Source organism: Mesoplodon densirostris, chromosome 13 (assembly GCF_025265405.1).
Source record: "Mesoplodon densirostris isolate mMesDen1 chromosome 13, mMesDen1 primary haplotype, whole genome shotgun sequence".
In the NCBI taxonomy this organism is placed as follows: domain Eukaryota; kingdom Metazoa; phylum Chordata; class Mammalia; order Artiodactyla; family Ziphiidae; genus Mesoplodon; species Mesoplodon densirostris.
The window spans coordinates 84,668,264-84,688,327 of record NC_082673.1 but is presented as its reverse complement, the minus strand read 5'-3'; the positions used below and the strand labels follow the sequence as shown (position 1 = coordinate 84,688,327).

General features: G+C 52.2%; 1 protein-coding gene across 1 annotated transcript in view; it reads right to left on the bottom strand.

The window, feature by feature from the left end:
* The window catches only part of TG (thyroglobulin), a 239,070-nt gene that overhangs the window by 193,159 nt on the left and 25,847 nt on the right, over positions 1-20,064 (bottom strand). Inside the window, exons 12-20 of the mRNA XM_060115916.1 lie at positions 19,719-19,856; positions 19,043-19,120; positions 18,373-18,485; positions 16,250-16,352; positions 14,996-15,196; positions 9,310-9,522; positions 7,834-7,988; positions 5,119-5,275; positions 3,443-3,667 (exon numbers count right to left, since the gene is read on the bottom strand). Of these exons, the coding sequence (XP_059971899.1) occupies positions 3,443-3,667; positions 5,119-5,275; positions 7,834-7,988; positions 9,310-9,522; positions 14,996-15,196; positions 16,250-16,352; positions 18,373-18,485; positions 19,043-19,120; positions 19,719-19,856 (1,383 nt within the window). The remainder of the gene's footprint in view (positions 1-3,442; positions 3,668-5,118; positions 5,276-7,833; positions 7,989-9,309; positions 9,523-14,995; positions 15,197-16,249; positions 16,353-18,372; positions 18,486-19,042; positions 19,121-19,718; positions 19,857-20,064) is intronic.

Genomic DNA, 20,064 nt, shown 5'->3' with positions numbered 1-20,064 from the left:
CATAACATGTTACTTCAGGAAGAAATCCGTAGAGAACTAGCTCTATTATAAGCATTTGCAGTGAATGAGTGACAGTGAATGTTGTTCAGAATGGAAATGGAAAATCCAGACAATTTCTCTGGGATCCTCCTTAATGGACCAACCTGGTATGAAGGTTGCCAGCAGGTAATTCTGAGGGGAAGCCACCTGGCTGGCAGTGAGGCAAGAGGGTGAATGTAACTGGCTGCATGGGAGGTGCAAACAAGGCCTCCACCCCTTGCAGTAGGCACTGCCTAGATTAAGGCTGCCAGGCATGCCTGAGTCATGGGAGGTGGACATTCCCACCGATCTCCCTGAGTCACTGTCCCCCCGGGGGACCATCCAGATTGGCCCCCCAAGACGACACACAGAAACCCTGCCTTATCTCCACAGGACAATGCTCTGCTTGTAGCCTCACAGCTGTATTCCAGATGTGCTTCAGAAGGAAAAAGAGCCAGTAAGAATAGATACAAGAATCCGAGGGCGTGATTTCACCAAGGGCCCTTGTTGAGAAGGGAGACTTGTGAATCAGCGGACAGAACAAAGAATCTGGAAACAGCAGGGCTGAGTTTAAATCTCACGTGGCTGAAGTTTCACTTTGTGTGAAGCAATGTGCTTTGTATGGATTATATTGAGCTATGCAAATCACAATGCCATGAAATAGGTATTACTGTCCCTGTTTTCCAGATTATGCCTAGTGAAGATGGGCAGTGTCCCAAGAACCCACACTGAGAAGGTGCTGGAGCCAAGACTTGAACCCAGGTCTTCCTAACACTCTTAACTTATGCCCCCCAGCTGCTTCGTCCACCCCATGGCATTAAAAATACCTGACAGCCTGGACCACAGCAATGTAGAAATTCAATAGAGAATGGATGTTATCATCGACACTGGAGAAAATCCGGGGGTTTTGGTACAGCTTTTGTGAATTCCATTCTGGATGTTTCTAACCATTTGGAATAAGGGGTGGGGCTGAATGGTATCATCAACAATGCTCTGTAACTTGGTAAAAAGCTGCTGCAGTTGAAGAACAGAATGTAGGTTTGTGTAGAGCTAGGATGGGTAGACTACAGCCCTCAGGTCAAATTCAGCTCACCTTCCGTTTGGCAAGCAAAGTTTTATTAGAACACAGCCACGTTGCTCTCCCCACAGTGGACGAGCTGAGTCCATGAGACAGAAACAGAATGGTTTGCAAAGGCTACAAGACTTGCTTTGGCCCTTTACGGAAAAAGGTGGCCACGCCTGATCTGCAGCAAGTGCAGCCCTGGCCAAACCTTTCATTCACAGGCCCACCCTGTGACTCCCACTCTCTCTGAAGTCCAGTCACCCCAAGGCTGGGTTGTGATTCCCTGGGTCCCCACTGCTTGACACCCGTCAGGCAAGTCTGTCTGTGCTCCTGGCTCAGCTTCCCCTCCCACTTCCCAGTTGAGCTGCACTATCCGTCCTGGTAGACAGGAAATGGTCATCTAATCATCAACCGTGTTCCCTAGAGGGAACCTAGGACCAGATTCCCAGTCCACCCTCTTTATTGTACACACAGGAAATGGGGACCTGGCGCTTGACTAGTCCCTCTCTCCATCTCCTGCTGTCCCGCCTCTTGGCTCCATGCTCCAGAGGGGGCACCCGAGGTGGGTGAGCCTCTGCAAGTGGGGCTCCCAGACCCCCTTATCAACACTGCCTGGGGTGATTATAAAAGCAGCCTCCTCCCAATACACGCGTGCTTGTGCACAAAGACACACACACACACACACACACACACACACACAATGAGCTTTCGGCAGTGGAGCCCAGGGCTCTTAACAGCAAGTCTGAGAACACAGTGGCAGGTGTTGCAATCACCTCCGTTGCTGTGACCCTGTTTTCTCCCACCCTGGCAGGTGGCACCATCCATGCCTGCTTCTACTTCTCATCTTCTTTGTTTGGGCAGCTCTGTTTAGGTGGAAGGATCGTGAGCTCTGGGCCCAGAGGACCTGGGGTAACTCATCCACAGAGAACTGAGTCCCTCCTTTGAGTCAGCCCTGCTCTGGGCACTACAGACACATGACCTCATTTCGTCTGAGCCTCAGCCTCTTCACCTGTCAAATGGGGAGATGACCTGCCACCGGGGGCGATAGTGAGAGTTAAGTATTTGTGAAGGTGCTTTGTAAACTGCAAGATCCTCTGTAAATATTAGCAAGAAGTGGTTGTGTCTCTGGTTTCCGTGTTAAGAGTTAGCTGCGTCTGAAATCCAGTGTGGAGCTTAGAATTTGGCATGCATTTCATAAGAGGAAAGGCCTTATAGCTTTTGTGTTGCAACCAACATGAATAATGGAAAAATAAATAACTGAGAAACATATTCTCTCTCTTCAGCTCAATAAAAATGCCTCTGTCTCATGCCATGTGGGAGGATGACTTCTCACCATGAGGCCCTGGAAGTTTCAGTAGTGGATGGAACAATGGCCCCCAAAGAGGTCCATGTCCTAATCCCTGGAAACTGTAAATATGTTAGATCACATGGCAAAGGGAAACTAAGGTTGCAGATGGAATTAAGGTCGCTAGTCAACAGACCTTAAAATAGGGAGAGTGTCCTGGATTACCCAGCTGTGTGCAATCATAAGGTCCTTAGAAGTGACAGACAGCATCCAAGGGGGCTGTGACTATGGAAGAACAGCCTGAGAGCTACAACACTGCCGGTTTTGAAGATGAAGAAAGGAAGCCACAAGCCAAGAAATGTGGGCAACATCTAGAAGCTGGAAAAATCAGGAAACTGATTCCCTCCCAGGGCCTCTGGTAGGAATGCAGCCCTCCTGACACCTTGATGTGAGCCCAGTGAGACCCTGTGTGAGAATTCAAGCCTACAGAACTATAGCATAATAAGTGGGTGTTGTTTTAAACCACTACATTTGTGGTGATTTGTTATGGCAGCAAATCACACAGCTTCTATCCAGGGAACCGGCAGCTGCAGTCTAGTGAGAATGGTTTCCAAGGCTGCTGCTGAACAGCCCAGTAAACCTCCACCAGGAATCACTTCCCCTGAACCATCATGTCCTGGGATGATCACTGGCCATTTGGGGATGGTGGTGAGTAACGTGTTGCCATAACCAGACTAGGAAAAGTCATGGAGCACACAGGGTAGACATCGGCCTTCTCCACCAAGACAGTGCAGCCCAGGCCACAGGGTCCAAGCTCATCCAGGACTAAGAGGAAGGATAACCTCAAACATGGGGGCTCTTCCTCTGTCATGTTGCCTCTAGTTTCAGCTACTACCTGGTGGGTGATAACTATATGCCTGTGAGTATATTTGGACAATTGAAAAGCTTTCATCGAATAAATAAATGAATGAGTCTCCACTCTGTATGTCAGAATAACCTCTATCAGAGCTCTGTGGCCTTTTCCACAGCCTCACATGGCTCAGTAACAGCAGTCCAGGGAGAGAGGGGGAACCTACCACACCCCAGTGGGTCCTGACTGGCGTTGCTGGTGGCCGAGATTTGGTGGAATCCTTCCAAGCACCCAAACTGTGTCCTGGGAGAGGTGCCAAAGCGGTCCCCTTGGAGGAAGCGGATGAACGTGTCTGCTGGGAACGTCTTGGAATCCAGATGTAGCTGGAATTTTCCACTTTGGATCAGATCTGCAAAGCGCCCAACGAGATCCTTGCCCACCAAGGCTTCCTCTGCAAGACACAAGATGAGGCAGGAGTGTCATTGTTCCTGCAAGGGTCAGGGAGGATCCAGGGACAGAGCCACGCAGAATGTCCACAGCGAAAGGAGACATAGGCCTTTCCCAGTGTCTCATTTTACAGAGGGAGAAACTGAGACCCAGAGAAGGGGGTTGATTGACCCAAAGATACACAGAATCAGAAGCACAGCTAGGACTCCAAACCAGATCTCCAGCTCCTGTCATTTCTGTGGCAGCAATGTGACCCCCACCGGTATAGGATATCATGACCTCAGTCACTCATCTAAGGTACACTATCCAGATACACGACTGTCCCAAGCTTTGCCAAGCCACCATCCCTGAGCCTCAGTTTCCCCATCTGAAAAATGGGGCTAGGAATGCCCCTCTTGCAGTTGGTGAGGATTACAAGAGAGAATGTGATGGGGCCGGTAAAAGGGAAGGAAGAGGCCCCGTCTCAGGTTCAGCTAAACGCTGAGAAGGCCTCCAGCTGTCGAACTCCAAGTGTTTCCTAGGAAGAAAGCAGATGGGTGAGCACTACATCTGGAGCTGGGGAGGGTCCCAGCACACAACGAACATTCATGCCACAACGGCTACGGTAAAGGCAGCCCCAGGCCATGGACGCCAGGAATAAACATCTCATCCATTTGTAGCTTCAAACATACCCAAATTATGCAGGTTGTTTCCAGAGGAAAACAAAAAGTGACCCTTAATTCATAACGCTACTTGGGGGGAGATGGTAATTAGGGTCACAGGCACTGCAGAATGTCTGAGATACATACAGTCTGCCTCCTGGGTTACACTGCGGCGTTTTCTACAAGTTCCCCCTCATAGAACAGAAGTCAAGCTCCAGCCATCCCTCACCCTCGGCGTTTGGCCACCAGATAGTGGAAGAGGAAGTGGAGAAGCTTCCACCCTCTGGTCAGAAGCCCATGGGTTATGTCCCACCCTGGTTCAGAGTAACGATCGTAAGGTCCACTCTGCTTCTCCTTAGATCTTTCTACTCTCGATTCATCCGTATCGTTACCACTCCATTTTAAATAGTGTTAATAATGTGTTTAAACAGTGTCAGTGGTCTGAGATGTTCTCTGATTCGAAGTAGGCAGGACATAAATTATAAACAAACGGAGACGCCCTCACCCTGCCCCACCCTCCCCTACTTCACACCTGTCTTCCTTCTCTGTGCCCAGAAAACCAAGAGGAGAATTAGAAAAGGTTCTCACAAGCGCAGTCAGGTGATATTATTTAGCTCTAGTCAGCTATGGACCAGAACTCTACTGCTTTTTATAAACTCCTCAGGAACTAGCCCCTCCCACGGGCCAGGCACATGGTTCCCTCCCTGAGCCCCACAGGAAGGCGCTGGGGCCGCAGTGGCTCCATCTGACAGATAGGAACACTGAGACCCAGCGAGTCTGTGAACCTTCAAGGCAGCAGTGCGGGAAAACATACCAATGTCACGCAGATCCGGGAGAGAGGCAGGTGGGACATCCTCCAGACGCAATTTCCACGTGACATTGACTCCTAACCGCTCCCCGCTCAGACACTCCACCCGCACCGTGAAGTCGTCGCAGGCGGGGATGGAGACAGGGGTCCTAGCCGTCTTCACCTGCAGGGAGACATGAGCTCAAGAACACGGAGCAGGGAGCCAGCATTGCCGAGGCTGCACCAGGCACCTAAACTGGCTTATGTTACTGTCGGAGAAGGTTGTGGAGAGGTCGTGACCTCCCTTTGACCCGGGAACTGGCCCCGGGCAATCGGAGCTCCTGAGACCCTCCCCTGTCCTCAGAAGGTCTGCTCTACACCCACCACCTGTCCCCAGTGGGAGCCGTTTGGGAGGACGCAGGCTTGAGAGAGCTGGAAAATGAGGTTCCAGGTTCAGAGAGGTTTAATCGTCTGCTCAGGTCACACAGCCTGCAGACAGAGGTGTAAGCAGAGTAAAAGCCAACGTAAATGAGAAAAGAGTTTGAAAAAGAATAGATACACATATATGTAAAAATAAAATAAAATAAACTACAAAGAAAACAAATATACTTAGAAAAAAATAAAGATTAAAAGATTCTCAAAAAAATAAAATTAAAAGGGCACAGACACACACACACACACACACACACACACACACACACAAGAAAGCCTAAACACTCCGAATTCACGGGTCTGTACTTCATTGGAGAAACAACTTCTGCTGACTCGGCCAATGTCCTCACAACACCTACATCCAGCAGGACACGACCCTCCCGCCCGGGAAGCACCAACTCCTCCACTGTGACCACACGGCCTGGCTTCTCCTCCCAACCTGAGCGCGGCCCTCAGTGACCCCTGACCGTCTGCAGAGTAGGGTGGGCGGATGGACGGTGGTGGTGCCTGGTTAGCCTGGGGACAGTGCCGGGCAGGGGCTGGGGTTCAACACAAGCCTCATTGGGCCCTCTTCCCATCGTGCTCTTTCAAAAGCAATATCCCAAGAGCTTCTATATCAAGCCCCAGGGGGTGTTAGTTTATCAGAAGCTTGGGCATCTAGAGGAGAATGAGAAGGTTCTGTGTAAAAGGAAGGGTCTGTGAAGGAAAGTGACATCTGTCCGACCCAGGATCCAGAGTTGATCTGGGCCTTGGCTGTCAGCCTGCTGCACGAGAGACCTCGACCACCTCATTCAGGGTCCAGAAGATGCCCTCTCCACACAGGCCCTGGGCTGCAGGAGGCCCTTCAACATGGATGGCAGGTCAAGTCACAGACTGGTACCAGGCGCCTACTGTGTGCCGTGCACCCCACAACGCCCAGGGTGCAGGTGCGCCAGTGGACGTGGGGTTCGTGCCGCTGTCCCTGGAGGAGAACTGCTGTGTGCCAGGCCCCTGGCATTCCCGGGAGGCAACGCGCACGTGTTGAACATCCTCCGTTATTCAGGCCCTGCGTGAAGCGCTTTAAACATATGTATTACTGATGAAAATCTGTTCTGGCCACTGTAACTGGTGTCTGGCTTTGTTTATCTCTGACAATTCTCAGTGCCTAAAACCATGCTTGGCCTGTACCAGGCACCCAAACACTTGCTAAATGGAAGAATGAAGGAGGGAGAAAATGAGTGAAAGAATGAACAGATTTGGTGTAGTGAGAGTCTAGACTTACTCCGTGATGTGGAATCTCGGGCAACTTACTTGCTCTCCATGGGCTTTAGTTAATTCACTTACCAATCAAGGGCTAATGATACCCACTGAGCAGGGTGCTGTAATCATTAGAGATACGGAAAGCAGAACTTCCAGCCTGGCACCAGGAATACAACCAGTGCTCACTAACCAATAAATATTGCTGATACTGCTGTCAAGTGCCTTTCTTTAGATAAAAGGGGGCAAGATTTCCTTCTCTTTGTTTTAAAATCAATACTCTTTGTATTTGGTTTTGTGAATATGTGTGTTCTCCGAAATTCTTAACAGGAGGCGCTAGAAATGAGTTGCTCTGATGAGATTGCAGCCTTTGAGCAGAACAAGGACTTATTTAACTGAGTGACTTTTAAAGCCTCCCTCTGTGGACGCTAGGGACTTCAAATCACCGAAGTCCTTGCCTATTACACAGCTAAGAACTCCCCGGTAACCATGTCTTTCCAGCTGGCATGTAACATTTTCCTTCCAAGGAGGATCCATGATGTCTCCTCACAGGTTTAAGGGCCGCCCCGGCACAGCAGCTCAGAGAGCGTGTCACACCACTGCAGTCTCCCTGCCCCGTTCCCAGGCTCTTTCTTCACGGGTGGGGACAGTACCATGTGGTGACCACAGCTCTGTCCTCACGTCAGCCAGCCTGGCTCTACCACTCCCCAGCTGTGTGACTCTGGCCAATTATTTTTACTCTCTAGTAAGAAAACGGTAAAAATAATAGGGTTCCAGTGAGGATCTCATTAACTAAGCCATGCTAACAGTGCCTGGCACAGTCTAAGCGCTCAGCACACATTTGGTTTGGATCTTTATGCAGAAAGAATGGCCGATGATGAGATGGATACCAGATCCGCCTCTGCCTCTATGTCATTAGCCTCGTCTGAGTTACTTTCTCATCCTGGGCCTCGGTTTGCCCACTGGTAAAAGGACCGTGGGTTGAACTGTAAGTTCATTTGAAATCTGAGGTTCTCTGCCCGGGGACCCTCAGCTCAGTCCAAGCCCCCCTTGTGGGGAAGGCCAGGCACATACCTGGATCTGACAGAAGCCGCGGGCTGTGAGCTCGTCTAATAGGAAGAGCTGGAAAGCCGGCAGCAAGCCTGCGTAGTCGGCGTGGCACGCCTTGCCCGGCGGGAGCTGGAGCTGGAGCTGCCCTCGGGTCCAGAGAGTCTGCCACAGCTGGGGCCCTGCAGGCAAGCACCGGAGGTCAGCAGACAGGGACGGAAGAGCTGCGGGATCCTTTTCTTTGCCTTGTTTGGTTTTTCCTCTGCAAAAATAACCCTTCTTCATTTAGCTTGGAGCCCACGAGCACTGCCATCTTGCTTGTCACCCTCTGAGTCTAACTACTTCCTAGCATGCCGGCTCGTCTCAAATTACTTCGCACCCTCACAGCAAACTCAGTCCTGCCTCAGCCTCTAAACCAGGCCGCTTTACACTTACATGGGACCTGGACATTCTTGTTGGAAAATCTTCCACAGTACCTTGCACTCAAACAGGGCCACTGCACCTGGTCTGGCCAGTTAAGAGTTTCACCACAGCCTATGTGAAAGGCTTTCTCTAAGGTTGTTCAGTGCACAACCTGCACAGTCGTACACAGCAGCCCTGCACTCCACTTTAGGAGCTCAGGACCTGTGCCTCTCTTCTCCCAAGTCCCTTGCTCAGTCGTGACCAGTCTGGTCTTAATTTCGGCTCAGGCCACTCTGTCATCATCCTGGGAAATAGGCCACTTATTTGTCCAAATCATATTTTGAAATTTTTCTGGATAGTATTCTCTATTTCAGAATGCTTTACGACAAATACCATCCTTTGACGATCTACCAGCTACCCAGAGCCTTGTGACAGTCAGACCCAGGATCTGGGTCTCTCTCCTGAATGCCCCTCCCACTGCCCTGGTTGGACCCAGCGCCAGTCCCCGAGTCTGCCCCCGCCTGGCCTGGCTGTGAGTAACCACGGCCAGCCTTTGCCAAGGTGGGTGCAGTCAGAGCCTGATGTGGCCTCACAGCCACGTGCATGTGAAAGTAGGTTTTCTATGAGAACAGGAGGAAGGAGCTCTGCCCATATTTAAATATGGCCCAGGCCCACAGTGATCAGAAAGGATGCCGTACCCTGGAGCTCCAGGTGGACCTGGGGGCAGGGCTGGCATGGCAGTGTCACTGTCCCTCTCAGATGCCGGACCAGCAGCTCTAAGCTTGCCAACACCATAGTAAGCAATACGGCCATTGGAGCACCTGCATCTTGAATGCAGTCCTGTATCCAGGAGCCCAAAATGATGGCAGGTGTCTCAAGGGGCAGATTGCTCCAGAGAAGCCACAAATAGAGCTTCCCCCCAGGGGTCTGGGAAGCACATCTGCTCCTTCTAGAAGAAAATGCTCCACTGGGCCTTTCTCCTGCTCTGATGCCACCTGGCTTATGGTGGACACGCTACACTCGGGTGGGGAAAATGAAGGCCTCGGCCCCGAGCCCTGAGAGGGAGCGGGGCACCGGGCAGCCCTTCCTGGGGCCACTCACGCTGGCAGGCACGGGGCTGAGGGGGCTGCGACTCCCAGCGTCTCCTCTGCAGGCTGCACAGCAGCGGCTCTGGCGGGAAGGCACTCCGGTAGCCCGGGCGGCACAGCAGCTGGCACCGCTGCACGGCAGCCCCTCCTGGGCCTGAGGCTGGAGTGCACAGGAGGGCCCCGCTGGCCACATCTGACACATTGAAGGGCAATGGGCACTGCGGGCCTAGGAGAAGGAAAGGGACAGCTGTGGGCACCTGCCCAGCACGGGGCTGAGCGCTGCCCCCCTCACTGCCGCTCATCACACGGGGCCGCCCGCCCTCCCTTCCCTCAGACCAGCCTGGGCCTGCCCCTACACGGCCCTGCCCCGCCCTCCGCCTGGCCGAGCCCATCTTCTCTCAGTTTTATCACACGCCTGAGCAGGGATGATCCTCGTTCCTCCACCTCCAGCTCAGGCCCTCTCGAGCTTCTTCCCATCTCTTCCCATCTCTAAGTCCCATCCTCAGCCAGTCTCCTCCACCTCAAGGCCAACGGGTCCAGAACTCAGTGTCTGCTGCCCACACCCACTCTGGCTTCAGCACTCCGAGCTCAAGGCCTGGCACCTCCAGCCAGGAACACGGCAGCCAGCCAAGACGGTCCCACCTCCTCTGCCCATCAGCCGAGGCAGTGGCTCACACGTCCTCGACTTCTCTTCATCCCCACTGCACTTCCTTCATGTAGACATCTGTCATCTTCTTCCTCAACGGCTTTCGAAGCTTCCTCGCCAGCTCCCCACGTTTGGGCCTCATCCCCTGCCCTTCTGCTCCCATGTCCAATCCAGTCCTCGCCGCCGGCAAAGAAATGGAGCTGGACTTGGCTCTCAAGACCTCCTGAGTGCCTGCTGACCCGACTCCCTCTCTCTGCTCTGGTCTCCTCCAGCCCCGTTTTGCCCCATAGTTGTCGTTCCCTGACCGTAGGCTGGCTGCACACCCCATGCCCTTCCCTCTGCCTGCTCATCTGCCTAGAAGGTTCCTTTTCAGGTCCTCAGTTATCAGCTCAACCCCTCAAACTGTCTAAACCCTTCCATGGTTCTCCCAGGCCGACTTAGGCCTCCTTTCTCTAAGCTCTCAGGCCACTTGGAGTAGACCACCCCGCCGCCCCGCCGTGTTATCAATTATTCAAGACTCTATCTGCATTCTGGTCTCCCCACTGGATTGAGCTCCGAGAGGAAAGAGGATCCCTTTCCTCTGTTCACCCAGGCCATGGAACAATGCTGACCCAGAACACAAGCAACATGAGTATGTGTTAAATAAGTGGGTAACTAAGTAAATTAAAGGACAGACATACTCCGTGCGACAATTTCACACCTGGCTAGAGATTTAGTTAATCATCTGACTGAAGCATAGGCTTGCTGTCTGCATATGTCTGGCTTTAAAATCTGCAACCCACATGTGACTCAGGAGTACTTGAGGGCCTCAAAGATGGAGAATGACCCATTTTGATCTCCAGGGGGCAGCCTGGGTCTTTTATCTAATAAAGACGCTGGCCTCTGGCCAAAATTTTGCACTGTAATTTGAGGGCTTATTGAGTTGGCTCTAACCAAGTACCATGTATACGCTGGGGATGGGAAGAGTCAGCCTGTGGGCTACGGGGCCAGCCTGCAAGCTTTGAATCCTGGCCCAATCATTTACTAGTTGAGCCCCCTAGAGCAAGTTAATTACTGGCTCTGTGACTCCGTTTTCTCGCCCATCAAATGGTGAGGACAGCAATAGTGCCTACCACCTGGGGATGGTGTGAATCAAAATGAATTAAGGCATGTAAAAAGCTCAGAGGAGTTACTGGAAGCTAACAAATGGTCATTAATGTTAGTTATTATTATTATTATTATTAACAATAACAACAAGCATAATACATTATTGCCTGATTGGAAATTATAGGATGTGAATTCACCCTTTCAGAACAATGAAATAGCATTTGATGCACCACGAGGGTAAACTTCTGAGAGAAATAATAGCTGATATTTACCACGAATTTTAGAGGTTGTTTAACTCTGTCATGATCTATACTTAATTGGATCTCACTCAAAATAACCCTATGAAGCAGGTATCCCCGGTTTTATCATCCCCCTTTTACAGATGAGGAAACTGAGGTCTGAGGATCTGGAGGGACAGAGCCAGGGCTTGAGTGCTGGTTCTTTGAATCGAAGCACAACCCCAGCAGGGAAAGGCCCTTTAGTCTGGTGCTGCTCAGGGATGGGAGGGTGCTGTTCCCTGGGCTCCCTGGCTCCAGCATACCCTTTCCACAGCCCTCAACACTCGGATGTCTCCCAGGCCCCGGCCCTACTTCTGGCTTAGACAGCGGGCTCACCAGGCTGGGGGAGGACTCCACCCCTCCGTGCTGAGTGTGTGATTGTGCACAGCCCCATACGTCTCTGAGCCTCCGTGTCCGACCTCTAGGATGGCGATAAAGGTCCCTGGCACTTCCGACCACCAAGGTGGGCCAAGGACAGAAGGGAAGGTTTTGGGCACCTGGAAAGCCAGAGCACCGCTGAGTTGTGAGCTCTCACGTGAGAGGGCGCCCGGGCCAGGGGCCGAGGACCTGAGAGGGGCTTCCCACACCAGCAGCCAGGCCCCCATTTGCAGCCAAGGCCACTGAGGCTGACGAGGCCAAGCTCCTCCTCACGCCAGGCAGAGCGGCACTGGAGCCTGCATGCCCCCACGTCTCCAGCCCACGCTCTTTCCTCTGTCCTCCGAGGCTTCCTGCAACTACTTGGCCAGGTACCTCTCAGGACTCATGCAGGATACCCAGCTGGACCCACATGTGGGCCCAGAACTGACTCTCATCCTTCCCGCGGGACCCCAGGGAAAACCCCTCGCCATCTGAGCCTCCAATACCACATCTCTATTTAAAAACCACTGTGTGGCCCTTGGTATGTGCCAGGGATACTGTTAAGAGCATCACCAATATCAACTCCTTCAATTCTCCCCACAAAGCTGTGGGGTAGGTCCCATTATCCTCATTTCCCAGATGCCAACACTGAGGCACACTGAGGGTAAATATCTTGCCTGTGATCCGAGAGCTAGGACACAGCAAAACCAGACCCCAGAATCTACGTTCTCCACGAGTGTGCCAGGCGTGTGTGTATGTGTGTGTGAAAAGCGAGGGGTCAGTGAGGGAATGTGCACGTGTGAGCCCCCGGTGCACAGAGTAAACCTCAATAAATGCAGGTTCCCCTCCAGGCCCCCAGGATGGCTCTGTACACTGTGGCTCTTCTGGTCCCCCTCCATGGCCTGCTTTGGGAGTGGGCCCGTGAGTGCTCTGACTTGGCTGGGAAGGCATCTCCTCCTGGGGTCTCCGCATCATCTGAGACACAGATGTTCCTCTCACCAGTGTCTCACCCTGCCCAGCCGACCTGCTTTCCCACGGCCTGCTTTCCCAGTGTCACTGAAATGCAGACTCCCTGGCTATGGTTTGACTCATCCAGCCTCCATGGTCGGGGAGGAGGGAAAAAGGAAGAAGTATGGAAACTGACGTGAACTGAACATCCGCAGCGGGCCAGCATGCAGAGGGCACTCTACCTCCTAATCTCACGCAGTCCTTCCAAAGGATAACTGCATCATTGCCATTTTAGAGGCTAGGAGAGCAAAGCCTCAAAGGAGCTGAGTGGCTTGCCTGGGGCACGTGCTGGTGACTGGACTCGAAACCAGACCCTGCTTCCAGCCTCTCATACAGGAGCTCGTGCACACGGCGTGTTTACTGCGTGCCAGGGCTGCCCAAGCATCTCCCAAGAACTGATTTCATCCTCACAGCATCTCTGTGAGGCAAGACTGTTGTCACCCTCATCCCACAGGTGAGGACCCCGAAGCAGGGGGACCTTAAATTTCTGCCTGAAGTCCTATAGCAGCAAGTGGGGAGCCAGGCCTGGCCCTGGAGGCTGCCCTCTGAGCCACCAGGCGAAGCTGTTTACGGAGACTATTTGAATTAATCTTAACGATGACTCTAAGAAATAGCTATGATTCCCCATGCCCATTTCACAGATTGGGAACCTGTGGTCCAGAGAGGTTAAGGGACTAGCCCAAGGTCACCCAGCAAGGGAGGTGGCAGAGCTGACCCTCAGGTCTGTCTGTCTGGCCCCTACATCTGAGCTTTCTCCACCACGCTCTGCAGTAGGTCAGCAGGAAGGGGCTTCCTTAGCGCTGGCTGTTCCATTTGCCAGCGGTGTGGCTTTCAACATATTAACGAGCTTCTGTGAGTCCCAGTTTTGCCATCTGTATAATGAGGAGTAGGACTGTTCTATTTACCTGCATCACTGGGAGGCAGAAATGGGATAAGTAATGTGAAAAGCACATTTTAACAGGTAAATCTCTGCACAGGTGAGTTATTATCATGGAATCCTGCAAGGCCAAGCCGCATGGAGTCTTCCCAGACCCCAGAAGAGCTGTGCTTCCAGACCTGTTCCTGCAGGAGACACTTCAGGCTGTTTCCTGGGTCCCGGACAGTGCAGACCACTCTTAGATGCCCTGCAAGTTCAACGTGCATGGCGTCTGACCCTAAGGCTGCCATATCACTTCTCTCGGCAGCATCTGGCAGGGAGCTCTACTCATAAATACCCATCGAGCACCTACTATGTTCCCCGCATGATGGAAGCTGCTGAGGCCCTTGAAGCAGGCCCCGTACAGAGAGGGGGAGTTGGGGGCTTGGGAGAAAAGGCGTGTGGTGAGAGCCGTGGGCACACGCCACAGGTTCGGGGCAGGTGAGGAAATGGACAGAAGGGGACAGAGCCCACAAAGAGAGCAGGTGACTCTTCCTTCCCACCCTTCCTTTGAAGAGACCCCCTGTCTCTTGACAATATAAACATAAATTGACAAATATAAAAATTCTCTTTACGCATAGAAATCACTGGACCTAATTAAATATGTCCGCAGTTCCAAAATGTTGCTTATAGACTGCAAAAGTTAAAAACAAGGCAACGAAACAATAAGGACAGCAAAAGAAAGGCAATTGCAATAAAATTAGTATTTAGTGAAATATTCCTCAACCCTGCCAGACCCAGCATCCCAATTTGTAATAAATATTTTGCAATGTCTTCATTTACTGTTCTGAAACGAAAGTCACAGATAATGTAACCTACCTGTGCCCATAAATTTTAGCATGACTGCAATGTCCTGTGACTTGAGTATATAGGAGGAATGAAAGGTAAGTAATTGATAATTAAATAATATATTTTAATAAGTAATAATGCATTTCAATAGTATAATATATATTCATAAGAGATATGTTTCAATATCTGATATCCAGATGATTTTTAAACTAGAAATAAAAATAAACAGATCGACACCTCCACGGATTCCTAAAGCTCCCTGGCTGGGATGGACCCACCCTCACTGAGATTCTGCTGTCTGTACCCTCCTCCCCACTCGAGGATGGGGAGACCAAGACACAGCAGGCCAGGGCCTGAGCTCTGTGAGGCGCCAGCTCAGGAGATCCCTGCATGGGCTGTCCCTGGTTTGAGCCCCAGGGCTGGGCATTGGTAGGAAGTAGACGCACTTTCAGCATCACGGAAATCAACGCAACCACATCCCTCTTGCGGTTCCCTTGTCTCCCTTCCTGTCCCCACTGTCCTGGCACCTTTGGAGTCCTCCCAACCCCAGCCGGGACAAAGGAAGAGATGAGCAGGACCCCACCAGCCCAGGGAGCCCCTTTGCGGCATCACCACTTACTCTCACAGGCCGGCTGGCTCCCAGCCACGCGGGTCCCAGGCACCTCCTCTCCGCTGCCCAGGACACACCAGCAGCTTCCCTGGGCCGGGTCGCATTGCACTGGGGAGAAGCCTCCATCCTCTGCCGTGCAGGCTGGGGCATAGCCAGGGCTGGCTCTCCTGGAGGGAACTCCACCCTGGAGCACTTCACAGAGGCTGGGGCCTTGATGCAAAGACAAGCCACAGGGGCTCTTTGCCCATGAAGCTGCCATAGCCCTTGTCACCACCCACCACCGACTGCCACCTGCCTGCAGGGCCCCAGGGTCTGGGGCTGCCTCCCCACTGGGGTGTTGAACTGGGACAGGGCAAAGCCTGGGCCTCGCTCAGGTCTGTACTCCCCTATCTGATCCATACACACACACACACACACACACACACACACACACTGCCTGCCCTCAAGGAACTTAGTGTCTTAAAGGATATCTAACAAGTAAGTGAGCAACCACAGTTCAGATGATAAGGGTGACAACAGGAGATGTGCAGGGCAGTTTAGGAGTCTGTAGGAAGGTAACGAACTCCGCCGTGGAAGGGAGAGGCCCGCAAAGGCTTCCTGGAGGGACCTATGGGTGGGCCGAGTAAGACTTAGCCAGCTGGTAGGGGGAGGGGTGGGAGGTTTGCAGAGGCTGAACCAGAACACATTAAGGCTCTGGAGGAAGAGAGTGTCTGCCTGCTTGAAATCTTGATGGATCTTGATGCTGAGATGGAGAAACAAGAGAAGCAAAAGAAGATACAGGAGCCACACACACAGGGGCCCACGAGCCACAGCAAGGAGCCTGGCCCTAAGGACCCCGGGGCGTGTCGATGGGTTCCAGGCAGAGGACGGACGTAAACACGTCTGCACTTTAGGGACATCGTCTTGACCTCATCATGGGAACCAGTTGGCGGAGCCAGGCTGGAGCCTGTGGTGGCATCGGTGCTGCACAGCTTGTCCCCCATGAAAGCACCAGTGCCCACTTTAATAGGGACCAGCGCAGGTTTGCGCCTCTAGTTACGAAGCACAGCCCCAATCCCTGCTGTGTGTATTTCTCCCAAGAACCCACTGAAGTGGAGGAATATCGCCCCTATTTCATAGGTGAGAAAACTGAGGCACAGTGAGGTTAGAGGCTTGCACAGCTCTGGAAGTGGCCGAGCTGGGACGTGAAGCCCCAGCTCTTGGGGCTCCACGCCCAGTGCTCACGCATGGGGCAGGGGGTAACGGGGGAGGAGCCGTACTCACATTGGGCACTGCCGTTTGTGCCAGGGGGTGTGCCCTCTCCTGAGGCCGGGTCCACACACCACGTGCTGGCCTCTGACACCTGCAGCCTGGCAAACTCTCCTGTCTGAGACAAAGCCGAGGTCGTGTCACCAAGGGCAGGTGATTTTGTAGCTGATAGGTCGGTAGCCAGATGTCAAGAATGTTCCTTCAGAACCACTGGGGATGGCTTCTCCAAATGGAGGGGGGTGGGGAGGTGCTGTCCTCTTCCAGACCCTTTACATACATTATTTGAGTTGGTGATTATAACAACCCCATGAGACAAGAACCACAGTTAACCCATTTTAGGGCGGGGGAAACAGAGGCTCACTCAGAGAGGGAAACTGACAGAACAACATCCCATAGGTTGGGGAATGGCAGACCAGGGCTGGGCCTAAATCCGCCCAGCCCCAAAGCCCAGTCACTCTCTTGGAATAATGCCCCCCATTCCAGAAATGATTTTCAACAAGCATCCCTTGGAGAAAGGGAGTCTGTAACACCTGTAACAGGGAATAAAGAAAAGGTAAAAGGTAGCCACCCAAACCCTGACCGGGGCCCCTGTCTCCTCGGCCTGTCCCAGGGCCAGCTGGGGGATGCTGGGAAAGCTCCTTTGATTCACTGGGGAGAGTTTCCTCATCTAAAAAAGAAGGAGGTGGGACTAGATGGACCCTTGAGCATGTTCCTTCTCAGAACCCTTGATGGAAGAAAACAGCATCTCTCCTGAGGGCGTGTAACAGCAGGTGTCAGGGAGAGGGCAGCTCCTCCAGGCTTCCTGGCTGTCACTGGAGGTTTCCTTGAGCTTTTTGTGGGCACTTGTTCATTTTATACTCTGCTGTGCCATGTTCACAGACAAGAAATGACCATCATAACAACACCCGACATTTACAGAGAACATAACCAGGAGGCCCCCCTCCCCGGGGGTGTCATTCAGTCCCTGGGGGGTAGGGAGCTCACTGTCCTCATTCTACTCAGAGAGGCCCAGAGAAATCAGGTGATGCACCCCTGGGCACACGGCTTTTTAGCTACACAGGTAAGAGTCAAAGCCAAGCAAAGGTTTGAGAAAATATGGGTAAAGACTTAAAATTGAGAACACTTTAGCCATTAACATGACTTTTCTTTGGGAGTTGGGTCCAAGGCATAGCCATCCAGTTTGGGCAATGGACGTCTTGGGTCCTGTTTCCTGGCACCTGGGTCCTCCAGGAGACAGGCTGGGAAACCACTTGATCAGAGGTTCTCTGGGACCTGCTCTGAACCCCTTTTCCCTCCATCAGAGCTGTGGTTTCTGCCTCTCCTTCTCCATGGGTGAACTTGCCACCCTGGATGATGGAGCAGACTCTCATTCCAGTGGTAGGGGGCTGTCAGCCAAAATAAAAGATTAACTTTCTCTATAAAACGCCATCATAATTGGGGTCCATGTTTACAGCACCAAACAATAATAATAATGAGGAATAATAATAAGGAAACTTTTGCTCAGTAATTTGCAGTTTCACTAACCTCTACACTGCTGATTTCATCTGATTTTCTTGGAGCCCCTTGGAGCCTAGCAGAGTGGGTGGCGGTGTTCCTATCACTCCTACTTCAGGGAAAGGGGCCTGGGGCACAGAGATTTCCATCATTTGGCACCTAAGTGGTTGATTCCAGCAAGAAGCCTTTCTCTAAGAGCTTTCACATCAATCACTGCACTAAATCATGACAACCATCCAGGGAGCTGCAGAGGGAAATATATTACGTCCCCCAATTATGTTGAGAAGCTGAAATGTGATGAGCACGGTGATGTGGCAAATGGCCTCAGAAACTATATATGTGTAGATTATTTTTCAAAGAGTTTCCATTAAAGATATTTCCTTAGGGCCTCAAAACAATCCTAGCACTAGGGAAGATTAAAATGTGGCCTGATCTTAGGATAAAACAAAGTACAGAGAAGCACAGAGAAGGTAAGTAAATTACCCAAGTTCACACAGCTAGGGTCAGCCAGGGCTGGGACAAAAACCCAGGTCTAGAACTCCTGTGAGTTTTCAACTAAAACAAATTTATTGAAAACTAGAAAAGTCACCATCCAGGAAGTTCTAGCTTCCCTCTCAAACCTTTCTGGGCCTTCAGAGGCTTACCTCTAAGCAGGTTGGGATGAACAGGTCTTTTGGAGATGGTTTTCCTTGGGAACCAGCCTGTTTCCAACTGGAAAGCAACGCCCTGGCTCGAGACTTCTCACAGCTGGTGGGGCCTGGCGGGGAGAGAGGGGACCTCTTAACGGACTGGCCATGGGTGCCAAGGAAGGGTGGGGAGCCCAGGTTGGCCCAAGTGTCAGAGCCGTGCATCTGGGTGGAAGGAGGTGCCTTATACATAGAGCTGGAACCTCAGAGAAGAAGCAGGGTGAGATTCAGGGACAAAGACCCACATGGGACGTATCATCTCTGAGATGTAATGTGAGCGCTTGATTGCACGGGTCTGAACTCAGGAGAGAGGTTGGACTATAGACCAGATGCGAGGTGGCTGCTGAAAGTACAGAAGTGGCAGAAAATGCCCAGGGAGCAGGTGCAGCGGGGAGACCTGGGGCTCCCTCTCCCCCCACAGCTGCCTCTCTCCACCTGGGAAACGAGGATCACCAATTAGGAAGGGCCAAGGTCAGGGAGAGTCTTCCAGGCCTGGGGACTAGAGGAGGTGTGGTCTGGTTGCTCTCAGGGGCTCGTCTGAAGGGCTGGCCCACGGAGCCTCCCCAGGCTGGGGGCAGGCACCACCCACTAGAGCGCCCACCGCCCGGGTCAGGAGGGCTTCTCTTACACTGCGGGATCTGAGGGGAGCGGGCAGCCAGCGAGGTAGGGACGTACTCTCCCTTCCCGTCCACACACCAGCAGTGCCCTGGAAAAGAACCACAGCCAGAGTTTAGGAAGCGCCCCGAGGGACCTTCCCCGAGTGTCCCGCAATACACACTACTATATATAAAATAGATAATGAATAAGGACCTACTGTACAGCACAGGGAACTCTACTCAATACTCTGTAATGGCCTATAGGGGACAAGAATCTAAAAAAGAGTGGCTATATGTATATGCATAACTGATTCACTTTGCTGTACACCTGAAACTAACACAACATTGTAAATCAGCTGCACGCCAATAAAAATTTTGTAAAAATTTAAAAAACTTTCCTTCTTTGCATGCATAGCAGTGCCAGTAAGGTCCCTCTCCCATCCTCCCGTCTGTCTGCCCTCCCCAACATTGTCCACAATCACAGGCCTTAACACCCAGAAACCGCAGCAACCACTCACGTGACCTTTGGGCTGGTAGAAGGCCACTGCTCCCATTGTACAGATGGGACAACCAGAGGCCAGAGAAACTAAAGGACTTGCCCCCAGCCACCAAACAGGGGCCTAGAGTCCAGCTCACTTGCCCCCCAGGGCCGGGCTCTTTCCTCTAAGTGGTGTCACTTGGCCTCCCCAGGGCGCCCGCCCCCCTCACCAGTCGCGGCGTAGCACTGCACGGGCTCCCAACTTCCGAATGCGTCACACTGGGGCACGTAGGGGCTGGACCGCAGAGGGGTGGATGCCCGTGGGGATCTGCCCAGGTGGACACGGAGTCTCTGGTAGAAGTCAAAGGCTGGAGTCAGGAGAGAGGAGCAGAGATGTGAGTGCCTGACTGGCAAAGCCCGGGCCGCGTAGGCTCCATCCTGAGTACAGCCACACAGACCCTGTTTCAACATAGGCAGCCTTTTTATTTATGTGACAAACACTTCCATCCAAAATAGGCTCACTGAGCAGTGGGTAGGCACTCACCAGATTGCCCATTAAAAATAAAAATGTAAAAA